General features: G+C 43.8%; 1 protein-coding gene across 1 annotated transcript; it reads left to right on the plus strand.

The window, feature by feature from the left end:
- The first annotated feature begins 317 nt into the window (after window positions 1-317).
- On the plus strand, window positions 318-19,980 carry RAB11A (RAB11A, member RAS oncogene family). The gene is made up of 5 exons (XM_088452752.1): window positions 318-481; window positions 4,858-5,053; window positions 5,267-5,460; window positions 16,374-16,454; window positions 19,208-19,980. The coding sequence occupies exons 1-5, from the start codon at window positions 442-444 to the stop codon at window positions 19,345-19,347; spliced, it is 651 nt and encodes a 216-aa protein (XP_088308878.1). The 5' UTR covers window positions 318-441; the 3' UTR covers window positions 19,348-19,980.
- The last annotated feature ends 383 nt before the right edge of the window (window positions 19,981-20,363 follow it).

Raw genomic sequence — 20,363 nt, forward strand, 5'->3', positions numbered from 1 at the left:
GAAACGGCCCCCTGCCCGCAGTGTCACACAGCGCCGAACTCAGGACGCCATCTTGCGACACCCTATGCAGAGCCAAGCGCCATTTTGCAACCCTCCTGACTGCCATTCCTGCGCACTCCTACAGGCACCGACAAGCATTGGTCTCACAGAAATACGCAAAAAAGACCGAATGGAGTGTCGCAGTATGAAATCGCCACAAGAGACAAGTTGAGCGTAGCCAAGCGACTGACTTCGCGGCGCAATAAAAAAAAAAATGGGTGTAGTAAGATGGCGGCGCCTGACTCCGTTGAACTCGGAAGTGCTGCAGCCTTGTTTCCGGGTGGGGCTGGGCGGAAGCGCTGTTCCTGTTTCAGGGAGGGGTTCGGTCACAGCCGGGCTTCCTGGGGATTTGTCGGTTGTTGCCGATAGCTGCACGTCCGGAGTACTACGAGAGCCGCCAGCATGGGAACCAGGGACGACGAGTATGACTATCTGTTCAAAGGTAGCACCGGGAGGGGCTGTCATGGCGGAGGAGATGGGGCGCATACAGGGGGACCCCCGAGCGGGGACGGTGCTAGGGGGTGTCGCTGTGGCTGTATAATGGCTGGGGCGGGTAACAGTTAGTACTGCGGCTGCTGGAGGACCGGGCTCTATGCGGGGAGGGGGTGTCGGGGCTGGTTGTTGGGGGCTGACATCAGATGGGGCGGCTATACAGTACGGGGGTGGCTGGGGAGAGGATCCGCGGCCCTACAGGTGTTGTCATAATGCGAGGGGTGTCCGCCGGGAATAGGCACACAGTATACAGAGTATATATGTATGGAATGACACACACAGGAGACGAGTTGTCGGGCCCTGCCCTCAGGCCGCTGTTGCCCCCCTCCCACCTTATACACCAGCACTTGCCTGCATCCCCCCCGCCATCTCCTGTGCTGTGCACTGCAGCAATGTCAGGGAGAGCGGTGATCAGACAGGCTAGGCCTCAGCTGGATGCGGCATAGTATCTCCTGGAAACCCAGATACATTACACCCTCTGCAATCATCTATATCTATTAACCTCGACTTATCCAAATGAGATTTTTTTTTTCCCCTCAGCATGTGATTTGTCCTTATCCCACCAGCCCCTTATCACACCATTCTGCTTCTTTTAACGCTTTTAATAAATTAATGAAAAGCGCCCCAAAAAATAATTGGTGCTATTCCCACCACTGTATTTTACAGTGTAACAGCCTAGGACCCCCTATTCCTACCGCACACTACTAGTACTATAGGTGCTGCAACACATGAAAAATGTCTTACAAATGCACTTGTGAGTTTTCATACAGTTTTATATAACAATTTTTCTTGTACAAGGCCTCGGAGTATACAGTCACTTCTGACTAGTTTTGAGATAATCACAGATGGTATCCGGAGAGAATATTATACCCATTTCACACAGTGATAGGATCAACCCAGGTCAAAATTCCTGGGACTTCAACCCTGGTTTTTACCAGGGTTGAAGTCCCGGAATTGTGACCTGGGTTGACTTTCACACAGAAAAAGGACCCATAAAATGATGCAAATTACTGGGTCCAGATGCTTGATCTGTCTATTTGCTTTTCTGTATGAAGGGGAGTACAGGCTGGGGCCGGCAAAAAAAACCCATGCATCAAATGCCTGGCTTTTTAAGTTTCTGTGTGAAAGTGGTAGTATTAATATGTTGGCAGATTATATAAATGTCCAGTTACTTAGTAAATTTGCCTTTCAGCAGTATCCGTATAGTTGTAGTGGAGTTAAACACTAGTAAGTGTGAGGAGAGACTTTGAGCTGTGTTTGTGTTTCGGGTCAGTAGCTGGACCAGCCTTTCGCCTCTCAGGGGAATGCCAGGTGGGACGTGTAGGGGGATACCAGGAATGTCAGGTGGGACGTGTAGGGGGATACCAGGAATGTCAGGTGGGACGTGTAGGGGGATACCAGGAATGTCAGGTGGGACGTGTAGGGGGATACCAGGAATGTCAGGTGGGACTTGTAGGAGGGATACCAGGAATGTCAGGTGAGACGTGTAGGGGGATACCAGGAATGTAAGGTGGGACTTGTAGGAGGATACCAGGAATGTCAGGTGAGACGTGTAGAGGGATACCAGGAATGTCAGGTGGGACTTGTAGGGGGATACCAGGAATGTCAGGTGAGACGTGTAGAGGGATACCAGGAATGTCAGGTGGGACGTGTAGGGGGATACCGTCCTGTACAAGACTCTTTATCTTTCCCTCCACAACATTGAAATCCTGCAAATGTCCCTGGCCTATCAACTGAAATGCATTGTCTAATTGACATGTTTGCTTACACTTGATGATAATGTCCAGATAAGTCAGTGTGGTTTTTAATTTATTTATACTAGTAATGCTGATTCTTGTGGTGTTCAAGTTAAAATATCTCCAATGCAAGCCTCGTCTGAACGTTCAATTGTCTATACGGAGCATGTGACTGCTCTAAGGTGTACTGGGATAGTTAAACATAAACTGTACTCATGGAAAACCAGTTAGCCCTAGTTACTTAAAAATAGTTATTCTTGCTACATACCTCTGTAACCGCTCATTCATAATGTAACTATAGAATCACCTGGAGCCAGATATGGACATCTTATGTGGTGGCAGTGTATGTTCCATGTCCATAGTTATGTTACCAATGTGCAGCTCATGGTTTACTTTATGCAGATTACTTGGAAGTTCTTACACTCTGAGACGCATGGCATGTGATATTATCATTTATATAGCTCCAGCATATACTGTTGCGCTGTACTATGTTAGCACTACACTGCTCTTACTGAATCTTTTGTAAATTTTGCTCTCCAACAAAATGATGGCTACCTTCAGCCACCTTTCATTTATTTGGTATGTAGATGGTAACATGCTGATAATGTGAACGTAAAAATGCACTAATGCAAGAAAAATGGCTCTTGTTAATGTAATTAAGCTTCTATTACCTGTGAGACTTTAGTTCCCGGGAGTACTATATCACCTTTTCTGGGGTGAACGGTGTTTAGTTATGGACTGTTGGATAATGGATTAGGTGCGCACACATCTTATCAGGACTAATATTTTATGACTAGTAATTCAGTTTGCAGAGTATAAGGCTAGTGGAGCAAGTTGGTTTCCTGTATGTCGTCATTGAGTTTGGGTAGAGCCCCGAGGTTCACAGTCGCCGCCCTGCACCTTTTTGTGTGTTGGGTGCTCTCACTTCAGTGATTCACACAGCACGCCCTCTGAGATCACTAGAGTCCCAGGGGAATAATTGCATTGTCACTCATTTTGTTCACAGCTAAGAGACCTAATGGGCTGAATTACGTGCATAGAGCCCAAATTCCACTTAAGCCATACTGAGCACATTTTATAAAATATGGTGCAATGGAAAGAATCGTGTTCCTCGTAGGATCCAATCAGATTCCTTATTTGTCAAGTGCACTTACAGAATGGATGGAAGTGAGCAAAGGTCTGGCTGCTGTGAGCAATAGCATTTTTTTATTTTTTTAAACCAGTTTTCATAATTGCCCCTTATTATCTTTTTTTTTTTTTTAGTGGAATGAGGGCTAAATTCACTATGTTGAAGGTCTCTGCACTCCTGACTAATCCGTCTACTTGTACAGCGCTCTCCAGACGTCACATCCTCCCATCTGTGGCTGGAATGTTTGGCTCTTGGCATGATAACTTATTTTACTCCCCTGTATAGAGAGTGGGCAATATAAAGCAAAACCCGAGGGCAAATGTCTCCCCTGCAGAATTTCTTCACCTGCGTGTCCTAGCCTGTCTTCAGTTTCTGTTACAGACTCCGTCAACCTTATCGTCATTTTTTTTGGCCGCCCAGCAGTGTAACTGTAGCTTTGTCTTATGACCTTTAATCAATCCCTAGTACAAGAAAGAGGGATCTCGTATGTCCACAAGACTGTGCCCCTGCTCACCTTTATACTGGGCAGTGTTCCCGATCTCAGGTTGGGGGAGGTGCTGCGGAATGATAATTCCACACGAAATCTGCCCTGATAACCCAAAATATGCTGAGCTGCTTATCTTCTCCATTTGTACAATGTCTGAGCTGTAGTTTCCTGTATAAAAGTGATCAGTACACTTTCTTCTTGAGCACCTGCAGAGCCATTTGATAGTCATTCCCTGGTAGTTGCTGACTATGGGAATCAAGTGTATGCAGCCAGAGAGCATATAGAGTACCTTGTGTGCTTGTTGGCAAAATATGTTTCAGAGCAGGTGACTACATTTTCCAGTGTTCTTAGCAGGTGAATGTTTTTACAGTATATGCAGGTGGCCAGCCTACGAAAGGTTAAACACTGTTGTGGGAGTGTGCATAATACGACAGACTACAACCTCTCCCTATTACTCTGAAGCATTCAGCCAGGCCTCTGTCGGCCATCACTCTTGTACTTTATTAAGAAATGTCTCTAGGGTAGGGAGACCTGTTGAGTTAGTGCACCTGGGTGTATATGGTAGTGAGTAAGGCTGAATCGGGAGCTTTGGAGGTTCCCCACTAGCAAAATTATAATCCCCTCTGTCATTATATTTCCCAGTAATATGTATGGTGATAAGTTCAAATATATTGTAATAGTGTCTTCAGAAAATAGATTAACAATTAAAAATAGTATTCATTTTGCACTAATACCTACATTATAATTCAGAATCTACCCAATGTTTCCATATTAACGGAAAGCATTGTAGATACATTTTGCCAGAGGTAACTGAGTCAGAGCAGTTCTCTTCCATGACGACATGACGACAGTTCTCCATAGACTAATAGCAACAGCACCACCATCACCTTTTGGACCATGTGCATTATTCAGAGCATTATGGATTGAGGCCTCTGTCCTCTCGCATTGATTTTTGTTTTCTTCTCCTCCTGCAGTTGTGCTAATCGGAGATTCCGGAGTTGGGAAAAGTAACCTCTTGTCTCGATTCACTCGCAACGAGTTTAACCTAGAGAGTAAAAGCACCATTGGGGTGGAATTTGCCACTAGAAGCATCCAGGTGGATGGGAAAACAATCAAAGCTCAGATATGGGACACTGCTGGACAGGAACGATACCGTGCAATCACCTCGGCGTAAGTCATCCTGAGATGGGAGTGGAAGGGGGTAATGATATCAAATAGGAACTTTGATTATTTTATTTGTGTATATATTTATTGGGGTCTATCTTTCCATGACTACACTGTTAAGTATAAACTGGAGAAAGCTTATTTTGGCACATGTGTGGCTCTGCTCCAGTCCTGCTAAAGTCTAGCTATAAGCTGACTCAGATTGTCTTCTCTAAACAGGTATTATCGAGGAGCTGTGGGTGCGTTGCTGGTGTATGATATTGCCAAGCATCTCACCTACGAGAATGTTGAAAGGTGGCTAAAAGAATTGAGGGACCATGCGGACAACAACATAGTCATCATGCTGGTGGGCAACAAGAGCGACCTGCGTCATCTGAGAGCTGTGCCCACTGATGAGGCCCGGGCATTTGCAGGTCATTATGATTATTGCATTTGTAAACTGTCTTCCTAGGAGGTAGTTGTCGGGATTCACTTATTCTTTCTCCCTTCACCCATAGAGGTGAGAGTGTCACCTTTCTACTGACTGGCTCCTGGAATATTCTTACCACAGCCATATCTTGTGGCCGTGACCTTATAACACATAGGTGTGGTTACAGGGAATCTGAATTGTAAGAACATTTTTATTTTTTTCACTATTCAAGAATGTTTGTTTTTTTTTCTTCCCCCTCAATGCATGGAAACTTCCATATGGTTACCAAAAGTGTCTGGTTTTAGGTTGGGGCACTAGCACAAAAGTACCAGCCATACAAGAAGACCACTGTACATCGTGTTAGGTCTTGTTTTCTATTATAAGGGGGTGATATATTTTTTCCATTTGTTGGCAAAGACAATGAAACTGCAACCAATGGATATGAGGAAGGAAGTGTGGAATACAAACATGAAAGGCAGAAGATAACTCAGCTGGTGTCAGGCTAACTTATGAATAGTCACACTATGGAGAAAAGTAATAAGCTGGAAGAGGGAGAAGGCACAATGGATACATAAGCTGTTTGCCATAGCTGCCAAACTAAGGCGCATTTCTATAGGTTATACCGTTAGATTGTCCATAGTGACTATATTGACATTCATAATGTCAGCAGCAGAATGTTGACATAATAAAAGTGAAGGGTTAGGGTTGAGAATAGACTTACCTGGAAACCTCAATGTTGACATCATGAGATTGTTGACATGTTCAATGTCGTCATAACCATGTCGACCTAATCTAACAACCCCTTCTATAGTAGCAGGGATGAGCGTGCCAGAAGATACTGTTTAATCTCTCATTGGCCATAATGTAGTTCATCTTGCTTCTAATCATGGAATAAGGTGAGTAATGCTTCCTGCCACAATGTTTCTGACTACTGCCTGAGTTGGAACAAGTGTCACCGCTGCAGGCAGCCCTTTAATATAGTGAAGAGGCTGAGGAGTGAAATTTAGTTATGTGATGCAATCAATGGCTTCCTTTTTTCTATGTATGTTTTCAGTAAATACAGTGTGTAGAGATTCTGGCTCGGTTAGCCTACGGGATTATATATGTACTATCATGCGAGACGGCGATGATTTAATCCGTATATTGAAAGCGTCAATAATTTAAAAGGCAGAGAAAGGTTGCCTGTAGCTCGCTGGCTATTATATATATATATATATACACCTATATGTTACTAATAAGTTTCCAGGCCCTGCTTCTACCCAAAACATGCTCCTGGGGAGGTGCTGTAGGACCATGTTAGCATGGTTGCCAAATAACCTTAAAAAATAAGGGAGAGATGTCTGATTCCTAAGATGATCTTCACAAAATAAGTCAGTTAATTACTTTCAATGAATATCACTTATCATAAAAGGACACCATAAATCCTTATCACAAATACAACCTTATGACCATCCCACCAAGCTTAGGGACCAACACTATGTAATACTGTAGAGTTGCCCCAGAGGGAGGTCACGTTTCCAGGAGATGAAATGACATATACTTGTTTCTGGTGGGGTGGGAATGAAGGTACTTGGAGCCTCACTTTGTCAAATAGTTTTATCATTCACAACGAGTGATAAGACTCGCTGCCTATGATAAAGGTGCTCCAGCCAATCAGCTCGCAACTGTCATCTGTTTGAAATATGACAGTTGGGAGCTGATTGGCTACAGCACCATTTATCATACGCAACAAGTTTTATTACTTAAATAGGTAGGTAGATCTGTGCTCTAGGAGGATGATCTGAATTTATCCTTCTAGGTGTGGTGCATCTGGTAGGCACTCTACAACTGGAAGTGTATACTATAACATACAATATTATATTGGGGCACAGTGTTCAAAATATCATATGTAGCAAAATGTAACATTAGACATGTAATCATAAACAGTACCAGAAATGTCCAGCCCACATCTAGTTACTCAATGATTGGTGCTGGATGTGTGATACATTTCTCCCTGAGGAAGACCCAGGAGGGACGATACGTGTAGGAGCTAATAGCCACTTCATTCACCATCAGCACTAATTTACACAGAGGATCCAGCCTCTCTGGTGAGAGTCGAGTGTGCGGCCACCCAGGGTAAGCAGTGCCACCTGGACCCAGCTGAGATACCTCACACTAGGATAGACATCCTGGGCGATTCGGTTGTCTAGCCCAGGCTCCTCAGCTCAGACACACCAGGCTGCAAATCGAGTCTCCTCTTCCCTTGGAGAAGAGAGCGCTGCACAGCGGGTGCCGGCAGGGATGCTGTCGCACATCAGTAATCCCGCCAGTGCCGGTCTGTGTCAGCGGGGATATCCATACCCAACAGTGAGTGGTCTATCTTCGGACCAACACATCTGTAGAAGGGCACAGTTATCTCCCCCTACTGGGAACGGAATCTTTAACTACTTCCTCATCATCCAAGACCAGGTAAGAGGTGTATCATTGGGGTATGGGATGCCGTCCTCAGTGACACCTTAACCACAAACTGCTTGCACTAAAAACCTTTTGTATGCCACATCAAATTTATCTACTATCTATACATCTATTTGACTATTCACTCTATATATGTATTTTTAGATAATTTTAAATGTTTAATTTTTTCATTTGTGTTCCGTTTGATCTGACTCATTTGGCTCTATCCAGCACCAATCATTGAGTTACTAGATTAGGGCTGGACATTTATTTCTGGTACGGTTTATGATTACGTCTATTGTTACATTTTGCTGCATATGATATTCTGAACACTGTGCCCCAATAAAATATTGTATGTTAGTATTATACACGTCCAGCTGTAGATTACCTACCAGATGTTCCACACCTAGGATACATTAAGATCATCCTCCTAGAGCGCAGATCTACCTACTTATTTATAATTAAAGTGAGAACAAGACTATTCTCACACCCAGACCTGCTGCCAGGGGATTGTTTTTTCCCACTTAAGGTGTTACACACGGTCAGATTTTTCTTCAGATCTGAACGGTAACAATTTTAAAAATTGTTCATATCTGAAGGAAAATCTGAAGTGTGCAACGATGAACGATGCGCGTTCCCGTTTGTCAGATAACGATATCTGACATCTGATGTGTTTTCCGTCAGTTCAATCATTTGCAAATCGTTCATCTGACATATCTGACCGTGTGTATGCACCATTAGTGAGCTCATAGCCTTTCTACCTGCTTCCGAGTATTATCACTTGTTGTGAATGATAAAACTCTTTGATAAATGAGGACCTAGGTGAGTAGTACCAGCTCATCTATGACTAGCTGTCCCAAAGCTGCTGCGTATTCTGTAGGTGCATATTAGATACCAGACTCTGTGGACAAAATTTACATTGCAGCCACTGGAAGTACCCCAGCAGGACCCTGAATAGAAGCCCTCTGAAGTGTTGGGAGTTAACAAAATTCTTCTATTCAATGATACTGTTATGTTTTTCTGCAGTCCCAATGTGAAACACGTGTACATAACTTCATATTTAGTGTCTTTGCAAGGTAAATCTATTCTCCCATGAGCCTCTCACTTTTACAGTATATAACAAACTATATCTACTTAATTTTATTAAATGTTTCAAGTGTAAAACAAATAGACTTTGTGCACATTAGTGTTAGCGGAGACCCTTTGACTGGGCCGCCATTCAAATTACTGACTACAGAAGGGGGAAGTTGTACATAGTGCACCCCTTGTATAGACTGCCAGCTCCTTCCATGCAGCAGCATCAGACAAGTGCAGTACAAGCCGGTGCAGCCAATCGGAACGCAGTTCTTTTTCACAGGTCTGCTCCGAAATAGAATCAGTGTCTAATAAAGGCTAACTATCTTCTGTACCAAACAAAGTATTGTTTCACTTCCTTTTTCTTTAACAAGCATTCTCTGTAGTTGTCTTGGTTTATCGTATCTAATCAGAAAATGTTAAGTGATCTATAAATATGCAGGCGAACCAGCGAGGAAATACATATTGATTGTCTGAGCAGACCATGAACTCTGGAAGTCCTATGTTTGGGCATATTGCTTGCTGTCTGCTTCTTTATTCTAAAGTAATTAATGTGACTGAAGTTGTCCTTTAAGTGTAACGTATTATTCTCCAGCGTTGGGTAAATCGCCTCCATTTGATATTTCTTGTAATTCTAATATGACAATGATGGTTTTTAAATTGCACCTAAACCGAATACTAGACATTTTTATGAATCAAAGCCTGGTATTGTTGGCTATATTTTCTAAAGGAATGATGAGTTTGTAGGGCTCCATTTCTGGAACTTAGCATGTCTGATGTGTATGGAGATGGAACAGCACATCCCCAATACCTATAGAAGGGACAGTGGGCCTGATTCAGACCCGGTCGCTAGCGCTGAGCGCTCGCAACTGGGTCGATGGTGGCCCACAGCGCATGCGCACGACGGAGCCGGCTCTGTCATGCGCGTGACCCGGCTAGCGGCGGGCAATCCGTCACTCCGGGTCTTGCACCAAAGGGGGCGAGCTGTCGATGTTGAGTGACAGCTCGCCCCCTTTGGTGGGCGGGCCGGTGGGGTGGCTGCCCAAACGGAGGCGCTCCCATGAGAACGCCTGCCGTTTGGGGGCGGCCCCACTGACATCACTCTGTTAGAGCCGAAATCCCTCTGGGGCTTGCGGCCACGAGACCCTACCACAAGGGTCTCATCGCAAGCCCGATGGTCTTGACCATCGTGACCATCATCATGGCCGCTCGCAATAGCTGTGGGTGGTCACCCACAGCTATGTGAGCGGCCAAGAGGCCGATCCCCAAAAAAAAAAGCCGGGCCCTGATTAAGAGCAAGCGGCTCTGAATCAGGCCCAGTGCTCACAAGCCAAAGCTTTAAAGATCAAAGTCATTGGGGGGAATTCAATTAGCCACAGGGTTTACCCCGCAGCTAATTGATTGCAGTGCCCGATTCAAAGAGTTGCAGGAACCCTGCACGCTAATTACCAATGGTGGGACTTTTCCTTGCAGCCTCAGGAGCTGGGAGGAAAAATCAGTATTTATAATGCAGACTCAGATTTAAAATAAAAAATGCTGTTTATTGAAGATGAACACAGTATACATTAGAAAAATAATGCAAAGAGAATGAGAATAAAAGCACACAATCTGATATCAGGGTTAAAAAAGAATAAGGGCCATATCCAATTAGCCCCGAACTCTGTTCGGGCGCTAATTGAACCCCGCGATCGGCAAAAACATGGATTTTTCGCTGCTGATCCCCGTTTTTCATCGATATTTTTTTTTTCTCCCTATACTATTAATTCGGGCGAATTAATAGGATAGTTCGCCCGTTAACACATAGGAGCCGTGATAAGCTCGCAGCTCTGTGTTCGCCTTTTTTTTGGGCGAATAAACGGCACTTATCGTGGATTATTTTTTCGGGACACATCAGGTCCCAAACCCCCCCTGATAAGTTCCGTCGTCAGGCCGACTATGGGGCTAATTGGATAGCCCAGAGCGAGCCCTGGGCGAGCTAATGAAAATTACCGCGGCTAATTGGATATGGCCCTAAGACCGCAATGTATGAGTTACTGTTGGACCTATTTTTGGGGGGGTTAATGGATAGAAAGTCAGGACAAGGGGGGAAGATGAAGGAAAGGGATACGGCGTGGCTAGGACCGTTAGAGAAGGAAGGGGAAAAAAAAATATTGAAGGGAGAAAGAGGTGAATGATGAACTAGCATTGAAGGATAACCAAGGGCCCCATATCTTGTCAAAAGACTTGGAGGAGTGTTTGAGAATACTGGTCATGTATTCCATATGTTGAACCAGCCAAACCCTATTAAAATAGAATGAAGGGTGGTGGGAGAGGGCTGCTTCCTGTCAGCTGACAAGTGGCCGCTGAGAGAATGTGCCTGATAAGTTTGTTTTGATGGTATATAGCCTCAGGGATGGCCAGTGGTAAAAGAAAAAAATTTGAATCCAGAGGAATCGAAAGAGAGAATTGAAGAAATTTAAATTCCTAATCTGTCCAGAAACGAGCGAGCTTTGGACAATTCCACCAAATGTGGGTCGGGGAGCATATTTTTCAGTCGGGAGGGGTCCAAGTACCATCTGTAGAGGATTTTGTAAACATTCTCTTTTATCCTCACACAGATTGAGCTAGAGGCCGCCCCTTCGTTAATCTCAGCCCAATCCTCAGGATCTATGGACTCGCCGTTGAGGGCGGCCTGGTCCTGCCAGGTCCTGCTTCCAGGCCAACTCATGTGGGTCTCGTGTGGGCGTTGAGGAAAGTTCAGAGTATAAAGTTGAGATCAGTCCAGCAGTGGAAAACTGGCGTAGACAGAGCGATTCAGTATATGTTGGGCAGAGAGTAAGATTGCGTTTAACTGCGCCATGAAAGTTTCGAATCTGTAGGTCTAGGAACAAGTTTTTAGAGAGTTTATGAAATTTTAATTGAATGTCTTAAGTTAGGGAAATGAGGTGTCGTGAGTCAAATTATTTAGGTATCTAACACCACCTTTTAGCCAAGGGGAGAATGCTAAGGGGATCATGTCAGGGGGAAAATCTTTATAGTTAATCAGAGGAATGAATGGAGTATGCGGTAGACACAGGCCGAATGTTCTGACAGCTAAGTCCCATAGCGAAAAGAAATGGGAGACTATGAGATGGTCTCCCATTCTTTTTCGGGCGGCGAGCCCGTGGGAGCCAGAGGAGGGAAGCCGGAGAAAACAGCCCCAGTGATTCTGCCTCAAAATGAACCCAGACTCTAGAAGAACCTGGGCTATTCCATAACATGCATTGAGCAAGTTACGCAGAGAGGTAATAATGATTAAAATTAGGAATACCCAGACCACCACCCTGGGTGGGTCTTTGGGGAATTCGGAGGTGCACCTGAGGCCGTTTACCTGCCCACATAAATTGTGAGTTATGGAATTGAAGAAATGTAAAAACAGGGGGGGCATATATAGGAAGGGGCTGGAAGAGGTAGAGGAGCCTAAGGAGTATGTTCATTTTAATGGTATCAATTCGGCCGATCCAGGATATAAAGTGATGGGACCACGAAGCAGGGTCTGACTTAAAATGGAAGAGTATGCGAGGGAAGTTAGCCTGATAGAGCTGGTGATGATGCCTGGTTATGAATACACCCAGATATTTAATCTTCTGGAGACGCCAATTAAATGGAAAAAGACGTTCCAAGGGGCTTTGTCTTATAAAAGTTAAGGACTTCTGTCTTATCTAGATTAATCTTGTATCCGGAAAAGTGACCATAAAGTTCGAGTTCAGTCAGGGTAGATGTGAGTGAGGTAAGCGGACAGACTCTGCGTTTTAATGAGCTGCTAATTGAATTCCCCCTGGCAGTTTCCTACATAACTGAATTCACCGGTGTGTGGCATTTCTAACAGAGGTATGGCAAATGAAGTATCTTTATGTTCATGAAGAGATGTTAAAGAATTGTACATCTAAACCAGAGGTTCCCAATCTTGCCATTACATTCCTTATTTTAAGGATATCCATTCTTGAGCACAGGTGACTTAATTAGTACCTCAGTCAATTCGATTTAACCATCTGGACTCGAATGGATATCCTTAAAACCTGGACTGTAATGGCAGAGTTTGGGAACCTCTGATATAAATTTTTAAACCTTTAGGGATACTGAAACTAAGTGCCCTTCAGGTGCAGGAAACATGCCTTGCATGCATGTCTCTGTTCACACATCGCTGTTACAGCATAGTGCCAGCGAATGATTTTACCACCATGGTGGCATAGACAAAGAGTTCATTGTGTGTATTTATCTGTCCTTTAAGGTGTTCATTCATCTTCAAGTTACACCAATGTATGGAAATATTGCTTCAGTCTTTCTCAATGTTAGAGCATGCAGTGGTACATAAGCACTTTTTTATTTCATTATAAAGAGGAAGTGCTTATTTTAAGCCTGGGTTTTTAGGGCACTTCCTCCTGACAAATACATATGTGAGTTATTAGTGCTCATATTCATGTGGTTTTAACAATGGAAATGCCTACAGAGGGAGCTTTACATTTGCAAAGTAGGAATTGCCTCTTTTTAGGTCCTAGTGATCGCTCATTATATTGAGCTGGTAAGTAGCCAGCGGATGCTAAAAATAAACGTCCGCTTTAAGGCATTTGATCAAGTGTATGAGTGGCACAATCTATGGACAGAACAGTGGTGTGACTGCTACAGACAGGCATTGGTGCACTAATGTTTGCTGCTGTGTGCGGATATCTGACCCATACGGTGCAGTTACTACATGCATGGGGAAGCAGTGGGGAAGCCGATGAATGGAATTCTGACCGTCGGCTTCCCGACTGTCTGATCCAGGCAAGGGTTAAATGACAAGCGTCGAAATGCTGACGCTTGTCATTTTCCCTATGCCGGGAACCCAATCGAACGTAAGCCGGGCGCGGACAGCCGCGGGGGGAGAGAGGGTTAGGTTTAGGGTTCCTAGGGGGGGACTTGGGGTTAGGCACCCCCCCCGGGAGGTTGGGTTTAGGCTCGGGGAAGGGAGGGTTAGGGACCCCAGGAGGACTTAGGTTTAGGCGGCGGGGAAGAAGGGGGGGTTAGGTTTAGGCACTTTGGGTGGAGGTAAGGGTTAGGCCTCCCTAAGGGAGGGTTAGGGGGTAGAATAGGTTAGTCAATACTTACCTTTCGACGATCGGGATTTTCACTGCTGCCAGGATGCCGTTGTTGGGATTTGAACCACCTGCCATTCATACTGAATCCCATGCATGAGCAGGTCAGCGATGCACCTTCCAACACTCCCGAGAGCTGCCCCCTCGCACATAACACTAAACTGCTTAATTTAAAGATGTTGCCATAAGCTCACATTAATTAGCCAATATCGACATGCAATTTGTAAAGAGTTTGTAGTATACTTTACACTAAAATCAGCACATGCATATCTGCATAAATAAGTCCTTGTCTGGACATGCATGACAATATCATCTAGAGGCAGACACATGCTGTATGATCTGTCCATGGTTTGGGCAATCTCCTGACTGGTTCTGAATGTTCTCTGGAGCTTCAGCCCACAAAAACTGGTCATCCATTCTCTTAATATACAATAGAGACTGATAAGTCATAGCGGGGAATTCAATTGTTTGCGCTGGCTGCTGGAACTACTGGGGCGCCTGACAGAGCAATTTATTTGTTGCTCTGTGCGGGTGCTATAGGTGCTGGCATTTCTACTCACCCTACTGATGTGCCAAGCAGAAATGTCTGAAAAGTTCTGATTTTGGGCACCCAAACTGGAGCAGCTAAACCCAGTGTCTTTGGACGTAACATGCGGGATAAGGCCTAGGCACCCAAAAACAATTGACTATCGCATCCCCAAAGCTCCCGGAACTTTAGATGGGGAATCTGTGTGGTAAAAGCATTGATTCGCACCCACAGACATATATGTAGCCATTCCCATAGCTAGAGATGTTCCATGTTATACTTGCATGTACTGTGTACTGAGTCCGTGCTGTTCTGTTATCAGCCAACAGATGGGTAAAGGAAGCTGTCTGCAGTGTCCTCTGATGGGATCACTGGTAGGAAATCTCTTACATGTCGGACAATATCATTCCTATGATCACAACGTTGTCGCAGATATTGTTAGTGGTAATCTCCTGAGACATTTACATTTGTGTGTTATCTCCTCTTTATATGAACCAGATTGTTTTCTGGTGAGTTTAATCTTGAGAAACCACTTTATGAATATAGTCCATCTGCAGGAATGTGTGTGCGTCCACCTGTCCCCTGCACAGCACACTGCAAGCAATCTCTGGGAGCCTCGGTGCCGTCTCCCTCAGGGTTCCTTTAGCAGTTGGACAGGCCGTAGATATAATCTCCGCACACTGACCCCACTGTTACAGTGTGTTTGTTATGTGCTGACATCTAAGGCAGCTTAGGATAATGCATGTAAACACATACTATTTCTGTTACATAGCAGGAAAAAAATCTATTTGTTAAACTAAAAATGTCAAAACGAGGGGGAAACCTACCAAACATGCACATCAATTGCTTGTAAGCTTTTATCATGATATTTATGGGTATAAAGTAGTCTTATTTCATTTCGTATAAATGTTAGACGTAATAGACTAATGTTAACGTGTGGGGATCCGCTAACTGCATAAAATACAGCACAATTTCCATTCTTATTGCTGGCAATTTTTCTTTGTAATAGGAACAGAATTAAGTAAAATTTGTTCTAATAAAAAACCCAGTAGAAATATCCACTCCGGTACGGCACAAAGATTATTCCTGCAGGAAACTGCGTATAGAACAATGTGAGAATTGGTCTGGTTGTACGGGAGCATCTGTTACCTGAGCATCTACACCCTGGGGTAAATTTACTAAGCAGCATTGTCAAAGCCACTGCAGTTTTGTCTGCTGGATTTAAAAGGGCAGTAATATATTAAACATCCCCAGTTTTGTAATAAGTATTATTGCCCCTTTAAATCCAACAGGTAAAGAAGTGTCTGCTTTGAATAGTGACGCTTATTAAATGTACCTCCTGTCATTAAAAACAGAGGGACTGGTGCAGAGTGGGGAGCAATTGCACCTTGTTAAAACCATGTTGCACTGACTGTAGGGCTAGTGTAAAATGTGCCGAGAGATCGGGAACGGGTGTGTTCTAGCTTAATTCTAAATTTCAGTGCAGAAACAAAGCTGCCCGGTATTTGTTCTCTACATGCAAAAGAAGCCAATATTTACCTTGCTTCCAAAATACATAAATAATGCATTTGCACCCCTTGCATTGCAACATGATTTGCAGTCTCCTGGAAGAAACTAATGATGGGCAAAAAGGGAGCTTGCCGAGAGTATTGGTTTTTGTTTTGTTGTGCATTGTTGCTTTCTGGTTAGTGTTTATCAGTTTCCTGTAATCCATTCCAGAGAAACATTAGTCTTGTGTGTTTTGCTGCTACCTCTGGTGTCACTTGGTTAATAGATCTCTTGTTCTTACAGAGAAGAATGGTTTGTCCTTCATTGAGACTTCTGCCCTGGACTCTACAAATGTGGAGGCTGCTTTCCAGACCATCCTGACAGGTGAGTGATGAGCAGCCTCTGTGCTAGCAATCTGTAATTCTGTGTTCTTTGTACTTTATTAGGGACTTCTTTCTGCTCCTCCGTGCCCCATGTATGATCACTCCCTGTGTGTGGCGGAGGCTCTGTAGAGCTGTAAAAGCTGTTTATTACTATTGGTGGTGTCTCAAGAGGCACTAAAGCCAAGGATGGCCACAGGCTTCATGACATGCCGTATTTCAGCCATATTGGAGTCTGCAGATAAAAAGGGAAAAGCTTTATTTCCCCCACACAGTTTTCTTTATCTGCCTTTAAATAAGTGTTCAGAATTTGCTAATGTATTACCTGTACCATGTTTATAAGGGAGCTGATTTTTCCGAAGATAAAATACCTGTATGAACTATAATTTCTTGGGGAAATCTACATTAATATATAAACACAAACTTCCCTGCCTTCTTAAAGTTATTTATTATACAAACTGTCTGGCATGGTCTATTCTATATAGAGCTTGTTCTGTGCACATTACTTCTGTATTGTGTGCATCTGGTAACAAATAGGTTAACTGTGCAAGACATGGCAGAACTATTCCCAAGGTCATAAGATAGTAAGAACAATGTACACAGCACTCACCTCCAATACATGTTGACTGTGTACTACATATGTTCTGATAGGAATGGGTATGTAATACCAGCAGTCGGGATGCCTCCTGTCAAAATACAGACAGCGGTATCCCGATGGTCGGTATCCTGACAGGGGTGTGTTAAGTGTACTAACCCTCCCCCCTTCTACCCCTAACCCTCCCTTCTTGCACCCTAACCCTCCCCTCTAAGTGCCTAATCCCCCCCACCCCAAAACTTCGGTTTAGGCAGCTTAGCGGGGGTCCTTCCACCCCTGGGCAACAGCTAAGATGCCCCGGCTTACCTCATTTGGGATGGCGTCTGTCTAGATTCCAGCTTCGGGATAAAGATAAGCGTCAGTATTTCGACGCCTTGTCAGGCTTGCACCGTCGGGATTTAGACTAGCGGCATCCCGTCTGCCGGTCTAACTACATCCCGTTCTGATACCGTCATTCTTGAAAGTGTATAACCTACTTGGATATATACCTTATACCAAATCCTAATTTGATTTCAGTATTTGGCTGAATCATTTGGGAAATAACTCCTAGTGCTGGGGATACTTTCTATACATCCAAATAGCTATGCATCTTCTCTGGCTCCTGAGCGGGTCCAGCTGGCCTCTGTTATACACATTAGTTTGTCTATTAAAGCTGTAAATCCAATATTTATATAATACGATTCTGCAATAGTCTATAGTTACCCGGAAACTAATTCTCACCATAAATGCCGCCCCTGTAAGTGAAGATGATCGTGTCACAAAAGGAGCTGGCAATGTGTGCCCAGACTTTGGGTAACCCGGAGGCCGGTCTCACAGCAAGGAGAATAGGTGGAGCTGCAATACGCTATTGGATTATGGCCACCTTACATGTTAGAAAGAATGATGCTTTTGGCCAGTTAGTTGCACAATGTTGGCCTATTGTCTATCACGGGTCCTTTGAAATGCCAAGGTTCTAACGCAGGCTATCCAATGTTTTGTACATACTCTGAATTGGATGGCACTCTGGTAGTATCAAATTAAAGCAGATCACAGTCGTGGAGTTTAACGTTTTAGAGGCTCACCCTCTCTTATCACAACAATGGAGATATATATATATATATTATATATTACCAAAAGTACAAGGGAGCCCGCACTGCGACATTTTCATCCCTTTGGGGTGCGACCTCAATGTAACCGTCACAAAAAACGAGGTTCACTTGTATACAAAAAAATGTAAATTGAGGGCACTCACCATAAACAGTTATATTTTTTTGTTACATACCACCAGTGTCAAAATATTCAGGCCGACGTTTCGACCCCATGTGGGTCAAGGTAAATAGAATGCCACACACCATGTACCGTGAGCACTACTTACCAGGTGAGAGCCCTGTATAGATGTCTTTTTCATGTCTAAGAGAACATTGCAGTTACAATACTATATTGTTCCATGATAGTGCCACTTTTCTTTACAAATGTTCCCTAGAGATACCTATGCTGTTTTTCTATTGGTGAGTAGAATGAACTCCCGTTATGTGATTGGCTTAATTTTCTGTCAAACACATATGGAATGGGGTGCTGCGGCTGCGTGCCGCTTTATGCTGTGACTTGTATTGTGGACAGATGCACTAGTGTTTGGCTGCATGGTATAAGTGCAGCTATCATTGATGATGATAGTGGGTGTCTGTTCTATGTGACCTTTACAACATGTGACTGTCTTCTGCTGATTTGTTGCCTGATAGTGAGGCTTCGGTTGTATTCCTCCTAGGTGGGTTGGGCCAATGGGGCTTGCGTTCCAGCATGGTGTGTGCATGAGGCATTAATTACATGGCTCTCACCTGGTAAGTAGTGCTCGTGGTATTTAAACTGTGATAATCTGTGTGTGTGTGTGTATAGCACCTTTTTTTGATGGCTTGAGCATTCTGTGGCGTTCGGTTTACCTTGACAAAGGTCCCACATGGGATCGAAACGTCAGATATAGCCTGAATATTTTGACACTGGTGGTATGTAACAAATAAAAATAACTGTTTACTTCTGTTTATTAATGTTGAAATGTGAATACCCAATAAGGATAACTATGATCCCAGAAAAGTGACCTGCATCAGTGCACCGTTACTGAACACACTCGTGTGTACTGGTCGGCCTGTATCACTGCCATTCATCACTATGCTGGTTTTATTTTTCAGAGATTTACCGCATTGTGTCTCAGAAGCAGATGTCTGACAGACGTGAGAATGACATGTCCCCCAGTAACAACGTAGTTCCCATACATGTCCCTCCCACCACTGAAAACAAACCAAAGATGCAATGCTGTCAGAACATATAATGGCTGCTGCCTGCACTGTGCCAGGCTTTGAATCCCTGTGTCCAGCTCTGGAGGTGCCAGGCTCTGTACCTGTCCAGTTCTAGAGGTGCCAGGCTCTGTATATTCCCCACGTCCTGCACTGGACTCTTTGGAATTCTTTTTTTTGTTTATATATTATTATTTTATTTTTTTTGAGTATGTGTAAGAACTTTAATTTTACTATTCCATCTGGATTTTTACATGTCTTAAATTCTTATGATTTTCAATTTTCTGTGTTGAAATGATCTAATTCTTCTCTCTTTCTCTCTCCCCCCATGTGCTCTGCCTTCTCCTCCTTCCCCCTCTTCTCTAAAGATTAGATGATTCCAGGTTTGCCCTAACCCCCCTCTTGTCTCCACTCAGAGATGTCTGTATAATATATGAAATAAAAGCATGTTGCCTGCTGGAGGCATACTCTCCTAATAACTTGTGACTCAACAGCTGGTTTTTCTTTTTGTTTTTTTGTTTTTTTACTATTTTTCTTTTCACACTAATCTAGTAAGAGGTAATGTCACTTGTATGTCACTCATTGCTAGAACCGCTGTTTTGATCTATAGAAACTACATTATGAAAACAAACAGGTGTGATGTGTAATAAAGTGTTTATACTGTTAAACCCTATGTCAAGCTTCTCTCTTCATGCCCTCGTCCCTGGAGCATCAGACAGAAGATGTGAGAGCACTGGGGGAGGGAAGGTGCCGTTTCAGTGATAAGTTAGAGATTCTCGTTGTGGAGGTACTGTTAGATGGCAGAGCATTCTCGGCTGTTAGCAGATATATAAGAATACAGCCTATCAATCAATAAGAAGTAAAGAGATTATTACGTGCCTGAGTGATGTCATTAGTTCCCAGGGCATTGATAGGCTTGTTATTGGGTCATTCTTTAGAAAGGTTTCTTGCTCTGTGTAGGTGGCCGGTAAATATTATCATTGGAGTTATACGGGATCCAAACCCCTTGTATATCTCTTGGGCTGACTTGTAAGATTTTCTTGGTCTGTAG

The sequence above is a fragment of the Taudactylus pleione genome, unplaced genomic scaffold, assembly GCF_031769625.1.
Source record: "Taudactylus pleione unplaced genomic scaffold, aTauple2 ptg000556l, whole genome shotgun sequence".
Taxonomy (NCBI): domain Eukaryota; kingdom Metazoa; phylum Chordata; class Amphibia; order Anura; family Myobatrachidae; genus Taudactylus; species Taudactylus pleione.